The 18943-nt window shown below is 47.9% G+C and overlaps 2 protein-coding genes across 4 annotated transcripts in view; one reads left to right on the top strand and one right to left on the bottom strand.

Annotated features, from left to right (window-relative positions):
• chchd6a (coiled-coil-helix-coiled-coil-helix domain containing 6a) overlaps positions 1–6637 on the bottom strand; it is a 36024-nt gene extending 29387 nt beyond the window's left edge. Inside the window, exons 1-4 of one of the 3 annotated variants that reach the window (XM_062456127.1) lie at positions 6417–6637; positions 5166–5256; positions 4370–4484; positions 4002–4170 (exon numbers count right to left, since the gene is read on the bottom strand). In XM_062456127.1, coding sequence (XP_062312111.1) covers positions 4002–4170; positions 4370–4484; positions 5166–5256; positions 6417–6500 — 459 coding nt within the window. In that variant the 5' untranslated portion in view covers positions 6501–6637. Of the gene's footprint in view, positions 1–4001; positions 4171–4369; positions 4485–5165; positions 5257–6119; positions 6260–6416 lie in introns of those variants that run through there. The other 2 variants (XM_062456128.1, XM_062456129.1) reach the window with 2 other exon arrangements.
• A 6636-nt stretch (positions 6638–13273) lies between these two features.
• On the top strand, positions 13274–18720 carry LOC134016871 (twist-related protein-like). Its single transcript, XM_062456130.1, has 2 exons — positions 13274–15322; positions 17457–18720. The coding sequence occupies exon 1, from the start codon at positions 13889–13891 to the stop codon at positions 14561–14563; it is 675 nt and encodes a 224-aa protein (XP_062312114.1). The 5' UTR covers positions 13274–13888; the 3' UTR covers positions 14564–15322; positions 17457–18720.
• Positions 18721–18943: the final 223 nt, after the last annotated feature.

Below are 18943 nucleotides of genomic sequence, written 5' to 3'. Positions count from 1 at the left end.
TTATCAGATTTGTCTCGTCGTAAACTAACCAATTCATAGTTTTCAGTCACGTGACATGCTCTGTGACCTGGAGGGCAGAAAGCTGCTGGCGATAGCAGCTCACACCATTGAGACGCAGCAAAAGCCCGCAAATTTACCTTCCCACGTTTCTTTGGATCACCTCTCAGCTAAAGAAAAGTAAAAATATGGACACAAACTGCAAGTGTTGGCGTCTAACACAACAACCCAACTATTTAGCTAACTAGCTAACTTTATCTCACTACGACCAATGCAGTTGGTCGCCTCGAAACACAACAAACTATCTCAAACCGATTACATAAAGATGTGTTTTATGTCTAAAAATACAATCATTAATATAATTGCGTTTAACTTTACTTGTGCTTAGCTTTGATGAAGTGTTCGCTGCAAATACGTGTATATTTGGACGGCTGCCATTGTATGCCCTCACCGGAGACAGAGGTAGTGTTGTTTAATGCCACAAATCCACAATCTTCTCCTCTCTATATTTTCTTTATCGGACGGAATTCTGTAGAAACCCAGCCCAGGCTTGTCTCCTCTGCAATTAGTGCATCCGATAGCACAACAACTATCCGGCATTATACCTAAACAAAAGCAGCAGACTCAACGTAAATGTATGACTTTATAATGGGTGGCGGGCAGCGGAAAGTCTTTTTTGCCCTCTAGGGGGGCGTGTCCCTTGGAACGTGACGTCACGTGAAAACTATGAATCGCGGGACTCCCCATTGTCTGCTTTTCTCCATCGTTCTTTAAAAAAATGTTTTTTTGACTTTCGCCTCTTTGTCCACTGGCTCCTCCTGAGATGTTTTCTCAGCGGACCTCTTAACGCCTGCGATGTAACGCATTTTTGAAGGTGCGCCGCCTCTAAAGTGTCCGGGTGAAACAGTATGCTATTTTTATTTACCCGCCACGGTGGCCGGTAGGTGAAGCGAGTTTACCCGCCACAACACAAAATCACCCGCATTTGGCTGGTGGCGGGTGCTAATTTCCATCCCTGGTACACACGCACAAACGGACCTACCCCTATACACGCACACACACACACACACAGAGGGGAGGCGCTAATGGACCCGCTCTTTAATTGTAGAGAGTGAGATGGAGGGAGGCGTAGAGGGATGGAGGGAGGAGGGGAGAATGTATGCTAATGTGACTTATCACCTATTTTCCACCGACAGACTGTGAAAGGGCATTAATACGTTCAGAAAGACAAAATCCCTTCAGACCCTCTTTTCATCTTCCACCCTTCTCTCTCTTTTCTCCTCTCCCTCTCCTCTCGCTATTTCTCTCTCTTCCTTCATTCTCCCTTTCTCTTCTCTCCCTCTCTCTCTCTCTCTCTCTCTCTCTCTTCTCGCTCTGAAATTAATCTCCAGAAGATTTGCCGTGAACAATGAGGCTTCAGAAAGCACTGAGATGACCAGGCAGGAGGACTGATAGAGAGAGGAGAGGAGAGGGGGGGATGAGAGGAGAGGAGGGGATGAGAGGAGAGGAGGGGAGGAGGAGAGGAGAGGAGGGGAGGACATGAGGGGAGAGAGGAGGAGAGGAGGAGAGAGGAGGAGAGGAGGAGAGAGGAGGAGGAGAGGAGGGGAAAGGAGAGGAGAGGAGGGGAGAGGAGGGGAGAGGAGAGGAGGAGAGGAAGAGAGAGGAGGAGGAGAGGAGGAGAGGAGAGGAGGGGAGAGGAGGGCAGGAGAGGAGGAGAGGGGAGGAGGAGAGGAGAGGAGAGGAGGGGAGGGGAGGAGGAGAGAGGAGGAGGAGAGAGGAAGGGAGAGGAGAGGAGGGGAGGAGAGGAGGGGAGGGGAGAGGAGAGAGGAGGGGAGGGGAGGGGAGAGAGGAGGGGAGAGGAGAGGAGGAGAGGGGACGGGAGAGAGGAGGACAGGAGGGGAGAGGAGAGGAGGAGAGGGGAGGGGAGGAGCGGAGCGGAGCGGAGAGGAGAGGAGGAGGAGGAGGAGAGGAGGGGGAGAGGAGAGGAGAGGAGAAGAGGAGGAGAGGAGAGGAGGAGAGGAGAGGAGGAGAGGGGAGGAGGAGAGGAGGAGAGAGGAGAGGAGAGGAGAGAGGAGGGGAGGGGAGAGAGGAGGGGAGAGGAGAGGAGAGGAGAGGAGGAGAGGGGAGAGAGGAGGACAGGAGGGGAGAGGAGAGGAGTAGAGGGGAGGGGAGAGAGGAGGGGAGGGGAGAGAGGAGGGGAGAGGAGAGGAGAGGAGGAGAGGGGAGAGAGGAGGGGAGAGGAGGGAGGAGAGGACAGGAGGGGAGGACAGGAGGGGAGAGAGGAGGAGAGGAGGAGAGAGAGGAGGAGAGGGTAGAGAGGAGGAGAGGGGAGGGGAGAGAGGAGGAGAGGGGAGGAGAGGACAGGAGGGGAGATGAGAGGAGGAGAGGAGAGGGGAGGGGAGAGAGGAGGAAAGGGGAGGGGAGAGAGGAGGGAAGGAGGAGGGAAAGAGACAGACAGAGCCAGATGGAGAAAGAGAGGGGGGGAGAAAGGAGAGAGAAAAGGAGGGAGAATAAGAAAGCTTTCAGATCCTCAGTCTGACCCCACCTCCCCCCACAGAGAACAGGAAGATTCCCAGGTCACTTCCTGTCTCTGATCACCCCCCCCACACACACACACACACACACCCCACACACACACACAACCAACCAAGATAAGGCCAGTCCATGATTTACTATGACTACTGTGACTATGTCAGACATGTAGAGGGTTGTCACGGTTACAATCACAGTTGTAAGTGTTCTAATTAAGTATAAAAAAGGGGGGTGGGAGAAGGTCTCGGTTAAGATGGTGTGTGTGTATGATACAAGTTAACAAGTGTGTGTAAATGTGAATGTGTGTGCACACTTCTGAATGTGCATGCGTATGTGTGCGCGCATGTGTGTGTGTGCGCGCTCACGTGTGTGAATGTGTGTGCACACTTCTGAATGTGCATGCGTATGTGTGCGCGCATGTGTGTGTGTGCGCGCTCACGTGTGTGAATGTGTGTGCACACTTCTGAATGTGCATGCGTATGTGTGCGCGCATGTGTGTGTGTGCGCGCTCACGTGTGTGAATGTGTGTGTCGGACCTGTAATGACCTCCCCCTCCACATCAGTCCTGTCCCCTGTCCTCTCATTGGTCCTTCTGCTCACGCCTCCTCTCCAGTGGATTTCTATTAGTGTCCTGCGCATGGCGCTGGACAGATAAGACCCTGCTACATGTCCTGACCGGGGGGGGGGGTGTAAAACACGGTCTCCTCTATCTGAGGCCCCAGGACTCTCTCTCTCTCCCTCACACACCTGCGATAACACAGCCCTCCGGCTGCTCTGAGACAAGGGGTGTGTGTGTGTGTGTCTTGGGTGGAAAATATTGACGGGATTCTAAGAAGCAATCCGAGTTGTGCTAAGTGTTCAACTTGCAATTTCTTAACCTGGCTAAATCCTTATTAGCCCCAAAGGGAACTAACCAATTAACCAGATAAAGGATGAATGAATCAACTAATCATTGAAAAAAAACACAAGAACAGGATGGATGGAACAGCCTGCATCTCTATGAATGCCTAATTAAGTGTGTGAGAGTGTGTGTGGGTGTCTGTGTATGAAAGTGTGTGTGTGTGTGTGTGTGTGTGTGCGTGTAGAGGAACACTCACAGCTCATAACTGTGGACCTTCTAAACCCAGATGTCCTGTGTTACAGCGCCCTCTACAGGACACAGGTGGACATTACAGAGGACTGCAACAGTCAGAGAGGGAGAGAGACTGACTGAGGGAGTGATAGTGTGTGTGCATGTGAGTGAGTGACAGACAGACAGGCATTCAGACAGACAGACAGAGACAGACAGATAGCCGGACAGAGAGGCAGACAGACAGAGAGGCAGACAGACAGAGAGGCAGACAGACACACAGACAGACAGAGAGGCAGAGAGGCAGACAGACAGAGAGGCAGACAGACAGAGAGGCAGACAGACAGAGAGGCAGACAGACAGAGAGGCAGACAGACAGAGAGGCAGACAGAGGCAGACAGACAGAGAGGCAGACAGACAGACCTACCACTATCTGGGCCTTGTCGTTGTCCTGGCGTGCGGTGAGTCTCTCTCTCTGCAGAACCTTGCTCATCTCCGCCCTCGCCACCTCCCTCTCTTTCTTAGCCATCCTGCTCATCTCCTCCTTCACTACAGCCTGCTGGAGCTCATACCTGCACACACACACACACACACACACACACACACACACACACATGTAAATACACACACACGAGAACACACACACACACAAATACACACACAAGTGAATACACACACGTGTGAATGCACAAACACACATGAGAACACACACACGTAAAAACACACACGAGAATACACCCACGCATTTACACACACACCTAAACTACTCACCTCTTCTTGTCGTCAACTGTAGTGTTGGTGGTGGGGGCTGGTGTCTGTGGGCGGGGCTGTGGGCGGGGCTGTGGGCGGGGCTGTGGGCGGGGGGAGGGAGGAGGAGGGGGAGTGGCTGCAGGAGGGAAAACAGAAGCCTTGGTTAGGTCTTGGTTACGCCAGGGTGATGAACCATGTCTCTCCAACAAGCACACATGCGTAAGGTTTGTGGTGTGTGTGTGTGTATATAGAATAAGATGTGTGTGTGTGTATAGTATAAGATGTGTGTGTGTGTGGGTGTGTGTATAGTGTAAGCTGTGTGTGTGTAGTGTAAGGTGTGTGTGTGTGTGTAGTGTAAAGTGTGTGTGTGTGTGTGTAGTGTAAGCTGTGTGTGTTGTGTAAGGTGTGGGTGTGTGGTTGTGTGAGTGTAGTGTAAGGTGTGTGTGAGTGTGTAGTGTAAGCTGTGTGTAGTGTAAGTTGTGTGTGTGTAGTGTAAGGTGTGTGGGTGTAGTGTAAGCTGTGTGTGTGTGTGTAGTGTAAGCTGTGTGTGTGTGTGTGTGTGTGTGTGTGTGTGTGTGTGTGTGTGTGTGTGTGTGTGTGTGTGTGTGTAGTGTAGTGTAAGGTGTGTGTGTGTGTGTGTGTGTGTGTAGTGTAAGCTGTGTGTGTGTGTGTGTGTGTGTGTGTAGTGTAAGCTGTGTGTGTGTGTGTGTGTGTGTGTGTGTGTGTGTGTAGTGTAAGCTGTGTGTGTGTGTGTGTGTGTGTGTGTGTGTGTGTAGTGTAAGCTGTGTGTAGTGTAAGCTGTGTGTGTGTGTGTTACCTGCTTCTCTCTGGGGGCTGGGGGGACACGGCTGTGCAGTGGGCTCCGGTGCCAGGTCGCCTTTCATCCTCTGGAGAACGTCTTCTGAGAGCTGGACATGACAACAGGAGGGAGGGGGGGGGAGGAGAGAGAGAGAGAGAGAGAGAGAGAGAGAGAGAGAGAGAGAGAGAGAGAGAGAGAGAGAGAGAGAGAGAGAGAGAGAGAGAGACATAGGGAAAGAAGGAGAGAGGAGAGTGATGGTGGGGAGGAGGTTCGCGTGAAAGAAATGTATTAAGTCAAACCTAGTTTGTATAAATCTACACCTTATGCACACAACATACTTGGGTCTCGGTTTGTCAAAAACAAATGTAAAATAATTACTTTTTCTTTTTTAACAATAGGTATCACATAAATCTATTTTTTAATTACGAAGTAGTAGTAGTAGTACATGACACTTAATCTGCTACTATATAGAAAGAGTAGTTTAGGGTGTCGTTCCCGATTCCTCTGCCCCGGGGCAGACGTATCTGTATACCGACTGCAGCTCAGCCGGTTACCGATGCCAAGACCACATACCTGGCACCACCGGGAGACACACGAGGTTCTCTCGGTTGACAGCTCACCTCACACACAGCACTCAATATGTCACTGAATACTGACGGGCATGAATGCAGAGGATTGATTTAAACCATCGACCTTTTTAACTTACTGTTTGTTGGCTAATGATTGACTGTGCGAACTGGTTTGATTTGGCAATAGACGCATATTCAGCAACTATTGCAGTTCATTTAGGCTACTCTGAGTAGAGGGTTGCGTCCTCTCAAGCGGCTTACTAAGTCAGCTAGCCCGCTATTTAGCCAAGTAGCTAGCTATAAAGGCCACGAAATTAGATTGAAAATGAAACACTCTTCGGCGCTGGTGGCTTTTCGCCACCGCATAACGCGCCGCTAATAGCGAGGGCTCAAATTTCTTCACCCCAGTTCACCGCCTCGCCCAGTTCATATGAGGTGACTCGCACACACAGAGGTCGTAGCTATAGTAGTAACATGACTGTGTGGTCTGTACTGGTACATCCCCGCATCCCCCTTTGCATCCTCCAGGGTTCATGCCGGATGCCGTTAGCAAGGGTCCTGTATATGTTGCTACCATTTGACAAATAGTGATGTTAAAAACATTGTATACGCAGTTAGTTTCAGTAGCTAAGTTAGCTAGCGTGCTAGCATAAGGACATTCTGCTGGACTTTCTGGCTAGCCGATGCAACGTTACAGTACCTTCACTCCACGAACAATTTTGACCCTGTCGTCATCATCAACGCCGAAAGACACTTTTCTGGTGGAGCTTTCACCAGATCCCATCTCAGTGTTGGTTAACGGAAACCGAAATACTGTTCTGTATGTAACAGGCGTAACTACCGACCGATAACAAGCCGCTTATTACCTTCAAGTGACAGCTAGCTAGCTATTTGACAGATGAAATCTCCACAATACAGAGTGAATGGGTCAGTATACTCCAATACCATTGGTGGATACAATGATGATATCCAATTGAAATGGATCGTGTTCAAAAGGTGGCGGAAAGATTGATGGATGTTGTGGTTTACTTAGGTGTCATAAATGAACAGGAGTTGGATTTGATTTAATCTCTTATATTTGATGTATATTATTCGGTGCTTTAACAAAAGTGGTCATATTTATCTGAATTTTGATAATGGATATATTTGTCCAACCGTTACATTTCTATATTCTTGTTTTATTTCATTTTATAGACACACAGCTTGATTTTGGTGACTTTCATAAAGGACTGCAGTTTTGGTATTCGAAACCTTGTAGGACACCTGCCTCGTTAAATTGAGGTTGTCAGAGCAGTTCATTCATGCGCCACTGGATGGCGCCACTATTCAATTAAAAAAAAAAATTCAGCTCAGACTATAACGATGTGAAATGTTGTCTTCCGACTTCTGAAGTTTTTTCTTCAGGTAAAATGGAGAAAAGCAAAACATATACACGCATGCACAAAAACACACTGTTCCTGTAGAGTGATCCTCCTGTGGTGCATTGTAACTAATCAGATTCAGCTAATTAACCAGTTGATTATTGGAATCAGGAATCAGGTGCTCTAGATTAGCATCCGATTGAAACCCTCCAGAACGGCATCGTGCCAGGTTTGAGGTTGAGTGGGATGTGTGAGGGGAAGGAGAGGGGGGGGGGAGGGGGGGGGGAGGGGGTGAAGAGAGGGTTGGGGGGAGGAGAGAAGAAGGGAAGGGTAGATGGAGGGTGAGGAGAGGGGGAGGATAAGGTGAAAAGGGGAGGGGAGGAGAAGAGAGGGTTGGGGGGAGGAGAGAAGAAGGGAAGGGTAGATGGAGGGTGAGGAGAGGGGGAGGATAAGGTGAAAAGGGGAGGGGAGGAGAAGAGAGGGTTGGGGGGAGGAGAGAAGAAGGGAAGGGTAGATGGAGGGTGAGGAGAGGGGGAGGATAAGGTGAAAAGGGGAGGAGAAGAGAGGGTTGGGGGGAGGAGAGAAGAAGGGAAGGGTAGATGGAGGGGGAGGATAAGGTGAAAAGGGGAGGAGAAGAGAGGGTTGGGGGGAGGAGAGAAGAAGGGAAGGGTAGATGGAGGGTGAGGAGAGGGGGAGGATAAGGTGAAAAGGGGAGGGGAGGAGAAGAGAGGGTTGGGGGGAGGCAGATGAAGAGCTTCTGGATTCTAGAACCCTAAATTAGCTCGGTTATTTTTAAACTAGTATTACAATTTTAGATTATTTTTAATCAACACACGGGCGTATATCAGAATAAAATAGTTAAATTCCAGTTAGTGAGCTTGCTGTCCTCAATGTCCTGTGTTGACATAGCAGTCTAGGTTAGCTTCTTCTTCTGTTCCTTTCAGAGACCGTGTTTGTCTAGAACAGGAAATAGAGGTCTTGCTACTGCTGAAGTGACTGTGAGCGTGTTTACCGCAGGATAGCCCTTTAACCCTGAACCCTGACCTTTCACCCCTGACCCCCACCCAGCTCTGAAATACCCAAACATTAGCTATGCCCCTTCCTTACACACACACACACACACATACACACACACACACACATATACATGCATACTCAGACAAACTGTATACAGACATATGCTTTCAGCCAAATAATTAACATTATTATATCACACCATTAAATCTAGTTTTGTGTGCACCTCACACACATATAAACTCGTGGGTTGAGCCTAATCTGAAATACCCAAACATTAACCATGCCTCCCCCACACACGCGCACACGCGCACACACACAGGAAGTGTTTCTTCTCCTGAGGAAATGGAGCCCAGATGCGGCAGAGTACCATGGCAACTGTGTGTGTTGGTGTGTGTGTTGGTGTAAGTGTGTGTGTGTTGGGGGGGCAGGCGGAGGGTTCATAGCTGATGTACCAGATCAGAACCCAAGCATCAACAAAGGTGTGTGTTGGTGTGTGTGTGTTGGTGTGCGTGTTTTGGGGCAGGGAACACAAGCATCAACAACCTCATGCTGCATTATGTGTGTGTATAAATGTTTAAAAACATTGTCTGTGTGTGTGTTTATATCCGTGTGTTTGTGTGTGTAAACACATACACAACAAACAAACAGTACAATAGTGGCTAGATGTGTGTGTGTATATACGTGTTGCTTGTTTGAGTGTGTATTTGTGTGTCTGTACGACACAACTAATAAACAGTGCAGAAGTGTCTATGCTGACTGTTTGGTCTCGTGTGCGGAAGTTCTGTAGGAGTCTCACACGTCTTCTCTCTGCATCTCATTATCTCTCTCTCTCTCCCTCTCTCCCTCTCTCTCTCTCGCTCTCTTTGTCTCTCTATATCTCTTTCTGTCTCTGTCTCTGTTTGTCTTCCCTTCCTGATGAGCCAACAGTCAGTGACAAACAAAAACGTTAATCTCGATTCTTCTCTGTGGACAGCTCTGCCTGGCTTGCTGTCACACTTAGACACAAACGGAGTCTAGCTGGGTGAACTGGAGCTGAGTATAGCTGTGTGTCAGACTACTTTTCTGTTAGTTTTTTCATCCAGCAAACACTTTTTATTCAAAGCATTATTCAATACAGGGGATATTCGAACCTGCGTCCTCTTGATCTGCAGTCAGTTCTAAGCGGGAGGACTCCAAGTCAAATCTGTTTGTTCCAGGTTTCCACTCCAACATTTCTGGTTTCTACAGTCTTAGTTTTGTTGCAAATGTACGAATGAATTTTCATTCATCTTTTTATTATGTGTCCTGACTGTTGAGGGACAGCAGAAGAAGAGCGAGAGAGAGAGAGAGAGAGAGGGGGGGGGAGAGAACGAGAGAGAAAGAGAGAGAAAGAGAGAGAGAAAGAGATAGAGAAAGAGTGAAATAAAGAAAGAGAGAGAAAGAGTGAGAGAATGAGAGAGAGAGAAAGAGTGAGAGAACGAGAGAGAGATGGTGGGGGGAGAGATAGAATGAGAGTGAAAGAGTAACAATATGTCATGTCATTGACGAGGAAATGAAATGCGCAACATCAATCAGGGTCTGGTGGAGGAGATCAAAGAGATCCACGACCATCCATCCATCTGGACCTGGTTGGAATGGAAAGGCTCTCTCTCTCTCTTTCTTTCTTTCTCTCTCTCTCTCTTTTGCTCTCTCTCTCTCTTTTTCTCTCTCTCTCTCTCTGTCTGTCTTTCTCTCTTTCACTGTTTCTCTCTTTTTCTCTCTCTGTCTCTTTCTGTCTTACTCTATCTCTCCTCTCTCTCTCCCTCTCCCTGTCTCTTCCTTTTCAATCCTTTTTTCCCTTTGAGCCTGTGTCCTGTTTTTCCTGTCAGGCATTCCTCCATGTTAGACAGACAATGGCACAGTGGCACGCGAGACATTGCCAAGCCTAGTGTGTGTGTGTGAGTCTGTCTGTATTTCCATGTTTTTTTTGTGTGTATGTTTGTGTGTGTATAAATCCATGTGTTTGTGTGTGTGTATGTGGGTGCGTATTTCCATGTGTGGTTTGTATGTGTGTCTGTAGAAATCCATGTGTGGTTTGTGTGTGTGTGCGCGCGTGCGCGTGTGTGTGTGTGCACGTGTTTATGAATCTGTGTTGTGTGTTTCACTTTCCATGCATGTGATTTGGCGATGTGAAAGGTCATGTAGTCTGTCTGACGCGTGCACTGGTGTCTGCAAACATCTGTGTGTGTGTGTGTGTGTGTGTATATAACCTCCACGTGTGATAACATTCTCCCGTCTCTCTCTGTGGAAATATTTAGGCTAAGCTCTCGTTTGAGCATGCAGCTCAAGACTGAGCGCTCGCTTCACTTCCTGTTTCCAGGCTCCGCCCACCACCGGGGGCTTTTCTCCGTACAACACCGGGCATTGTGTGCCCCCCCCCCCCTCCAGTCCCCCCTCCCCCCCTGCAGTCTGTGTATATATGTGTTTATATCAACTCTGATATCCATGTTCCCTTCTTTCAGTTTGCTTCTAAGGTATTTATTTACAGCTAAGTGGGACTTGCAATGGAATTGTAGATAAAGTATAAATAGTTTGATCAGTTTCAGGTGTGTGTGTGTGTGTGTTGGTGGGTGTGTGTGTGGGTGTATGCGTGTGTGTGGGTGTGTGTGTGTGTACCCCTAGGGGCCTAGGCCGAGATGATACAAACACACACTGATTTTGTTTAAATGTCTCCATTTGAAAGGAATCCTCGCTGTTCCAGAATGGTCCGCTGCTCACAATGGCATCAATGACCTCTATGACATCACAGCCCATTGTTCCAGGTGCCTGCATACAAACAGGTCTAACCTGCTGAAAACCTCTTTCTATTGGATATATTATATCATATATATATATACAGTAGTATATATATATGTCCACAGGAGTATCAGTAAACTAGTTTTATATATTGACAAGTGGTCAAAATTCCCTGCATCTCTACTGATAATAACGTATCCACTTTCTACCGTCTTGTTGCTAAGACGGAACAACAAACTATAACTGCTAACTATGTTGTCCTGAGCAGGGCAGATGTTACTGGGAACAAGTGCGTGTGGTGTGTGAGGGTGTGTGTGTGTGTGTGTGTGAGGGTGCGTGCCCTGGCTGAAAAGGCTCTGTCATCATCTTAGACAAGCTGTACTAACTGAGTCTTCATGAAGTGCCCATTTACGAACCAATAATTAGAGGAAGGATTAAAGAATGGTAAACAAGTCAACAACTTCTGACGAGCATGTGCCAGATTCAGAACCAACAGGCCATTATGATGCAACAGATGTTCTAGAACGTTCTTCAAGTTCAAAACTGGCAGTTGGGACACAATAGAATTTCCCACTAAAACTGCCTTAAACCAAGTCAGATGCTGAGAGTGGATTGTGCTTCACACAGGGCAGCCTAACCAAATACCGCTGTAGAACAATCGTCCCAAGAGAAAAAAGATTATACTTAAAGTATGCTTGCAAAGTTCAAGTGCAAACATGCTTACATAGGCCTTCATCATATTAAAGTTAAATATCAGTAAGGACAATTACAATTGTGTAGAAAAAGATCAATGTAATGAAAATGCATCAAGCTCTCATTTAATACATTTAAATTAGTTATAATTTAAGTATATATTTAAGTATCCTGTTTTCCTGTGTGGGATCCAGTCTGCCAGCGTGTCAGCTCTCAGAAGTTAAACACTTCGCTGAGCGGGAACGTCGACCATGTTGGAAGACCTGCGCTGTGGGCGTTCCAGATGTTCTCTGTTCCTTCTTCATCTTCTATGTTCTATGTTCCGTGACTTATGTTCTATGACCTACATTCTATTAACAATTTTTTATTCTTCTATGTCTTCTCTGTTTTGTGTTCATGTTCCCTGTTCTATGACCTATGACCCATGTTCCCTGTTCTATGACCTATGTTCTATGTTCTATGACCTACAGTATGTTCTGATCCTGGCACCCAGGATGAAACGCCAGCCCTGAGGGATCTGCCTGGGTTCTGGTCCTCCTTCCTACTCTCTTCTCCTCGCTGAGCTAATGCTGCTATTAGACTTCATTGCCGTCCTCAGGAATGCCAGTTTCCCTTGAAGCTCCCGTCGACCAGTCACAGCGCAGAGCCAAGGCCAGCCCAGTAAAACTAAACCGCTCTGAACATACAGCTTTTTTCTGCGGCTGCTCTGAAGCAGATATACTGATCTGGTGAGAAAAAAAAAACAGCACACACTCAAAAAACAACAGCTCAGCGAAGCGTGGTTTCTGCTGATTGCAAATGGGTCCTTATAAGTATGGACGGTGAAAGATCAGAAGAATGTGACGTCTACGGTTCTGATTACTAAATGTGATTAGAACATTCTAGGACACTACTCTTAGGGTAGGGCTGCCGTGGTTCTGAGTGTCGTCCTATTGGACGGTAAAGCAGTGAAGGGTGGAGGGGGGGGGGGGTGATCGGGGGGGGGAAGGTGCTGTCTAAATCACAGACCCCCAAAAAATACATTTTAAAGCTTCTTTTCTTTAAACCCTTTTTTCTTCTTCTCAACTGTTCCCCTTGTTTTTTTCCAAATCCAAAGGGGGGAAATTGATGATAGTGTTGAGTTGTGGAGACGTAGGGAGGGAAGGATGGAGAGAGAGAGAGACAGAGAGAGAGGGAGGGAGTAGGGATGAAGGGATGGCGAGAGAGAGAGAGAGAGAGAGAGAGAGAGAGAGAAAGAGGGAGAGAGGGAGTAGGGATGAAGGGATGGAGAGAGAGAGAGAGAGAGAGAGAGAAAGAGGGAGAGAGGGAGTAGGGATGAAGGGATGGAGAGAGAGAGAGAGAGAGAGAGAGAGAGAGAGAGAGAGAGAGAGAGAGAGAGAGAGAGAAAGAGGGAGAGAGAGAGAGAGGGGATGGAGAGAGAAGCAGGGAGGGAGGGGTGGGGAAAGGGGGGAGGGGTGGTTAGCAACTTGTTTTGAAAGAAATCTGGAACCCATAAACTTGGACGACTTCTAAAAAAAAAACATAAAAAAACGCCAGAAACACATCTGATTGGTCGGCCCACATGCCCCAGTCTCCGCCTCGTCGATTTCACCCTCCGCCAATCACCTCCGACTACTTCCTGTTATTCTTGACCTGGTCACGCCCCAGAACCACATCTGGACCAATCAGGGAACCAGATGGGAAGGAGATCTGTAGTTCCATCCTCCTCCTCCTGTTAAAAAGCCTCGCTGGTTGACCGTAGCTATAGATGGAGCTCAGAAACACAACGCAGACAGACAGACCGAACCAGCCCGCTGATATATCAATGGACTGGACTACATTTATGGACGACATTTCCTGTGCTGGAACCAGATGATCTGCCCATTGACTTCCTCTGCAGGCTGTACCTGGAGTGTTTACGGACAGGCTATGCTAAGCTAACACCCCACGTCAGCTTAGCCAGAAACCGGGAAAGAGTGACGAGAAGAGAGAGTGTCAAAAAGAGAGAGAGAAGAGAGAGAGAAAGAAGAAGAGAGTGGCAGAGTGGAGATCCCAAGAAAGACAAGAATCTTGAGGAGAAAGAGAGAGATAGAGAGAAACAGCAAGGCAGAGAGAGAGAGAAATCGATTCAGAGAGATAGGGACTGAGACAGAAAGAGAGACTGAGAAAAAGACAGACAGAGAGACAGAGAGATAGAAAGACATTGAATTGAATAGAGAGAGACAGAGAGAGAGAGAGAGAGACAGACAGAGAGACAGACAGAGAGAGAGACAGAGAGAGAGACAGAGAGACAGAGAGAGAGAGACAGACAGAGAGAGAGAGACAGAGAGACAGAGAGAGAGAAGGTGAGGTGTGGGAGGTGCGGACCATGGGAGAGGAGACAACCAGCATCGACTTCCCCGAGGAGGGCGGGGCCACGTCCAGTGAGGAGGAGGAGCCGGAAAGACCGTCCAACATGTGCCCCGTTGTCGTGGCAACGGGCGCCGCCATCTCCACCGTCGCCACAGCCTCCGTCGTCATCGCCCCCGTTCCCGCCACCGGCGCACGCAAACGAGTCACCGGCACCAGAAAGGCGGACATTGCCGCGGCAACGCGCGACAAGGCAAAGACCCCCAAGTCCAAGGGGGCCTCTCTCCAGACCCAGGTCCCCTCTGGACCGAAGAGGCCCAAGAAGAGTCCCCCGTCCTTGGGTCCGGCCCCGGCCCTGCCCATGGCGCTGTCGCCCGGAGGAACCACCCTGGAGGACCCGCAAGCCCAGCGCGTCATCGCTAACGTGCGCGAACGTCAGAGGACCCAGTCCCTGAACGACGCCTTCGCCTCGCTGCGCAAGATCATCCCCACGCTGCCCTCGGACAAGCTGAGCAAGATCCAGATCCTGAAGCTGGCCTCCAGGTACATCGACTTCTTGTACCAGGTGCTGGAGAGCGACCAGATGGACGCCAAGCTGGCCAGCTGCAACTACCTGGCCCACGAGAGACTGAGCTATGCCTTCTCTGTCTGGAGGATGGAGGGGGCCTGGTCCACGATGTCCGCTAGCCACTAGCCTGCCTGGTCCTCCGTGTCTGCTAGCCGCTAGCATCCCTGGGGACGAGCATGTCCTCTAGTCCTTTTCTATTACCTACTAGCATTCATGGAGCGCCATTTCTACCATGTCTGTTAGCAGCTAGCTTTTGATCACTAGCTTTCCTGGTCTAAAATGTCACTAGCCATTAGCCTTGTTTAGCCATGGGCTATTAGCCTCAAGCTAATGCACAACCATCCAGGCCAAACAGTATGCTAGACTATTATTGTCTCTAGCCACTAGCCACAAACATTGGACCATGTCTCCTTGCCACTAGCCAGTTACTAGCAGTCCACCAAATCTGGTAGCCATTTGCCTCAAGCCTCTTTGGTTTCCATGTCTGATAGCCACTAGCTATCAGTCTGCTAGCTATCAGATGTCTGATAGCCACTAGCCCCCAAGTCCTTTACCCCTGCTAACAGCTAACCAGTCATAATTTCTGCTAGAAATTAGCCACTAGCCTCCTTGATCTCCATGCCTGCTAACCACTAGCTCTCCTTATTAGCCACTAGGCTACTTGGTCTCACTTGCCTCCAGTCTTGTTACTTAGTCACCCTTCAACTCAAAGCACCCCTCGACTTTGCACATCTGCCTACCCTAGCGCCCCCCTTCCCTCCGCTCACCTCCTCACCCCGGGTCAACTTCCCCAGTTCCCCTCAGGACACCCTGACCCCTGACCACTGACCCCCGCTCTACGACCTGTCAGTCCAGGCTCTCGACCCCTCTCCTGCCCTGAATCAGGTACGTCTGGCCAGACTCTCAGCTTTCCTTCATCATGCTTCATCACCTTGTTTACATCTGAAACCTGTTTCTGTGTGTCCTCTTCCCTTGCACCTTTCAGTGAACTGGTGAACAGGAGCAGTTGAGAGAGGAAACCTAGAAAGCAAAGACCTGAGAGAGAGAGAGAGAGAGAGAGAGAGAGAGAAGGGGAGGGGATATAGAGAGGTAGGGAGGGAGTGAGAGAAAGGGAAGAAGAGGGGGAGAGAGTAGAGAGAGGGAGGAATAGGGGGAGTGAGAGACAGAGAAGGCAAGGGAGAGAGGGAGGAAGAGAGGGAGAGGGAGAGAGGAGAGAGAGGGGTAGGGGGAGAGAGCAAAGGGTGATCACTTGGACAGAAACTGGAATATTAATCCAAACATTCAGTTTGGTATGCACAAAAACAGGCCATTCATATCTTTAAAAAAAACAACAACTCTATTTTGAAGCTGCTGTCCTTTAATTTAAAAAAGAAATCCGCGTCTGTGCAACTGCAGCAGACTTGAGATAGGCCGAGTTGGCAGTGTGCAAGAATAACAAACGTTCTCCCTAAAGTCATGTATCATACCACCATCAAAGGGCTGCCTTCGTCCCGTCCACAAACCACCAGAGCTCGTGAACGAGGTGTCTGTGACTTGTCCCTCCCTGTCAGGCACGGGCCCGCTCACAACGAGCCGGTAAACGCAAAAAACAATTAAATTATTATGTTTTCATTTACTTTTATCCATAGCCATTAAGTATAGTAAATTGGATTTTAACCTGCGATTTCTTGATCTACCGTCAAGTGCTCTAAACACTGAGCTCCTTGAAGAAATAACTGAATCTTGGCATAGTTTATGAAGGCTCTGTTTATAGTTCACCATAGAAGGGTCATGTTTTGACGTCCCATAGATACGGTGGTTTAAATCCCTCGGTTTGACTGACCCTCAACTGTGATCTCCTCCATGTGACATCCTGGAGAAGGATGAATAGAGACTAATAAAAAGTAGGCCTAAATTTCCTCAATACGAATCAATATTATTATTATTATTACTTATTATTTAAAATGATTATATTGATTATTATGATCAACATCATAATATTGTATTCATGTGCCCGATCTTAAATCTATATCAGTGAGCTATAGGTCGCCTAGCCACCCCATCTCAACCCAATTTTCCCAGTCCTACCCGGTCCGCCCGGTGTGAGCTATCTGTGTTCAGTCGCGCAAGTAAACGCTGCAGACTTTGAAGTAAAAGACGGGCGACGGGCTAGCGGTTGTTTTTGCGGTTGATGGGGGAAAACCAACATGTCCTCAGAGAGCTGCAAAGATGACGTGTACGATTGAGGTTGTGTTTATAACCTGGCGGAAGGATACATTTAGCCTACTGTGCCTATACAAATATAGTATGAAGAGGATTTTTTTTTTTTCGTTTGAAAGGCTCTTTTGAAGTTAAATGTAACTATACTGTATCTGTAGTAAATCAATTCAAAAGGATTGGTATTACGCAAAGGAATGTTTATCACTATTCAGGGAGTGGAATCGTGCAATCAAAACAGTTTTGTGGATATTCATAGTGTGGATATGCTAAATATGTAAATATATTAAATATGTGTGTAGGGTATATTTTATTATATACAATATATAAAATACGAGTATATAAAGTGTATGTTGCTACCACACTGGTGAGATCATCCTTGTTTCCTGAGTTTCCCAACCGTTGTCAAGAACCGATGTCTATGACTCATGCAAAGCCATATGTCTCCCTCTCTCCCTCTCTCCCTCTCTCCCTCTCTCCCTCTCTCCCTCTCTCCCTCTCTCCCTCTCTCCCTCTCTCCCTCTCTCTCTCTCTCTCTCTCTCTCTCTCTCTCTCTCTCTCTCTCTCTCTCTCTCTCTCTCTCTCTCTCTCTCTCTCTCTCCCTGAGGTAATTTCAGTGTTCTGGGCACTCGATTGTTACACAGTTTAACATTAAAGCGACTATGCTATGACAACTGCTGTGTCTGGTGCCAGTGACTGTGGCCTAAGCCTGGTCCTGGAGAAGGTTCTGGAACAGTGTGAGGAGTGCTGACCTGCGGCTGATGTCCAGAGCTGTTCCAGGACGTCTCCTGAAAGTGATTCCATGTACCCTTTGTCTCCACAGCACCCGACACCAAGCTGAGGGGAGGGCTCCTGCTGGTGGTTTAATTACTTCCTGTGTCTCCATCTCTGTAACCGTAACTATGGAAACCTTCGGGCTTTCACCTTCGACCCCAGGCCTTGTCCGACGACAGGATCTGGTGTTCTCCTCTCCTTCCTAGACCACCCACAGGGACAGGAACCCATAAAAATGGAGGTGAAAAATCCCAAGTATTGCTTCAGACTTTGTGGGATGTCCTGTTTGGTGTTGTGATTAGACGGCTCACCCGAGAGAGCAGTTCAGTCACCACTGGCTCCAGCACACCTGTGTCTGTTCTGGGGTTCCCAATTCGCCAACACTCTGGAACCTTGGATGCCAGGAGCCTTTTGAACATCAACTCTGGAATCCTCTGGAATCTTCTGGAACATCTCAATGCTCCGGGTTCAACATCAATGTGCATGCTGCATAAATGTTAAGTACAGGACTAGTGGTTCCAAAGGAATACTGTCACTGGTGTGGAGATCCTTAATCTGGGGCCAGAGGCCTTCGCATCACGCACTCTGAAGTAAGACGCCCCCCTCCCCCACACTCATAACGTCTCCCAAATCCCCTAAACCCCGTCTGTGATTGATTGCTCTTGTCCAGCACAGTGGAGCCAAGCTCACTTGTTCCCAGAGAACAAACTAGGCAGACTAAACCAATCACCAACAGAAAGGATTTCATAACGACTCAGGTCATTGACTCTGGGATAACTGCACTTTAGATCATGAGAGTTGAAACCATTTTGGGATCAAAAACTGTTTCTTTCAAGTTTTTCCCCCTGGCTTTATTATGAAAGTGACAGTGGAGAGAAACAGGAAATGTAGAAGAGTGAGGGGAGGACATGAAGGAAATGACCCAGGCTTGAATCGAACCCGAACGCCTGTGTTAAAGCCTTACCCCCCGTGGTACACCGGCTCTATCTGGTGAGCACCCCAAACATGATTTACCGGCTACAAATTGTGAAGTGTGGTGCTTCCATAGTCATTGTGTAAAGCTTTTGATAAATGTACAACTAATTGTTAACAAGCCTTACAAGATACAAGCCTTTGGAACAGGGACATAAAAACAGCTTTGGAAGAAAAGTTGTGTTTGTGATGCACTTGTAGACTTCTTGATTAACCAGATGTTTTGACTGTGTGTGACTGCGTCTTTCCAGAATGCCTGAACGACAGTCTTGTTGTTGTTTTGTGTGTCTACTATGTTGTGTGTTCATCTGGGTCCTGAAATAAATACTAGAATCCTTATTTCTCCGTTTCAGTTTAAACTCATCACCCTCACACTGTTCTACAAAAGCATAGCAAAAGGAGATTCTATAAAGGTCAAAATGTTTCATTTAATTAAGACGAGTAAAACAGTAGAAAAAAAGATGTTTGTTCTATGCACACAGAGAGATGCCATCACATAGTAAAACAGGTGAATAATATTGAAATATTAAAAGATTCAACGTTCATGTTTTGTTACTGGACCAC

Source organism: Osmerus eperlanus, unplaced genomic scaffold (genome assembly GCF_963692335.1).
Source record: "Osmerus eperlanus unplaced genomic scaffold, fOsmEpe2.1 SCAFFOLD_134, whole genome shotgun sequence".
In the NCBI taxonomy this organism is placed as follows: Eukaryota; Metazoa; Chordata; class Actinopteri; order Osmeriformes; family Osmeridae; genus Osmerus; species Osmerus eperlanus.
The sequence above is the reverse complement of the archived record's forward strand: the minus strand, read 5'-3'. Positions and strand labels throughout refer to the sequence as shown.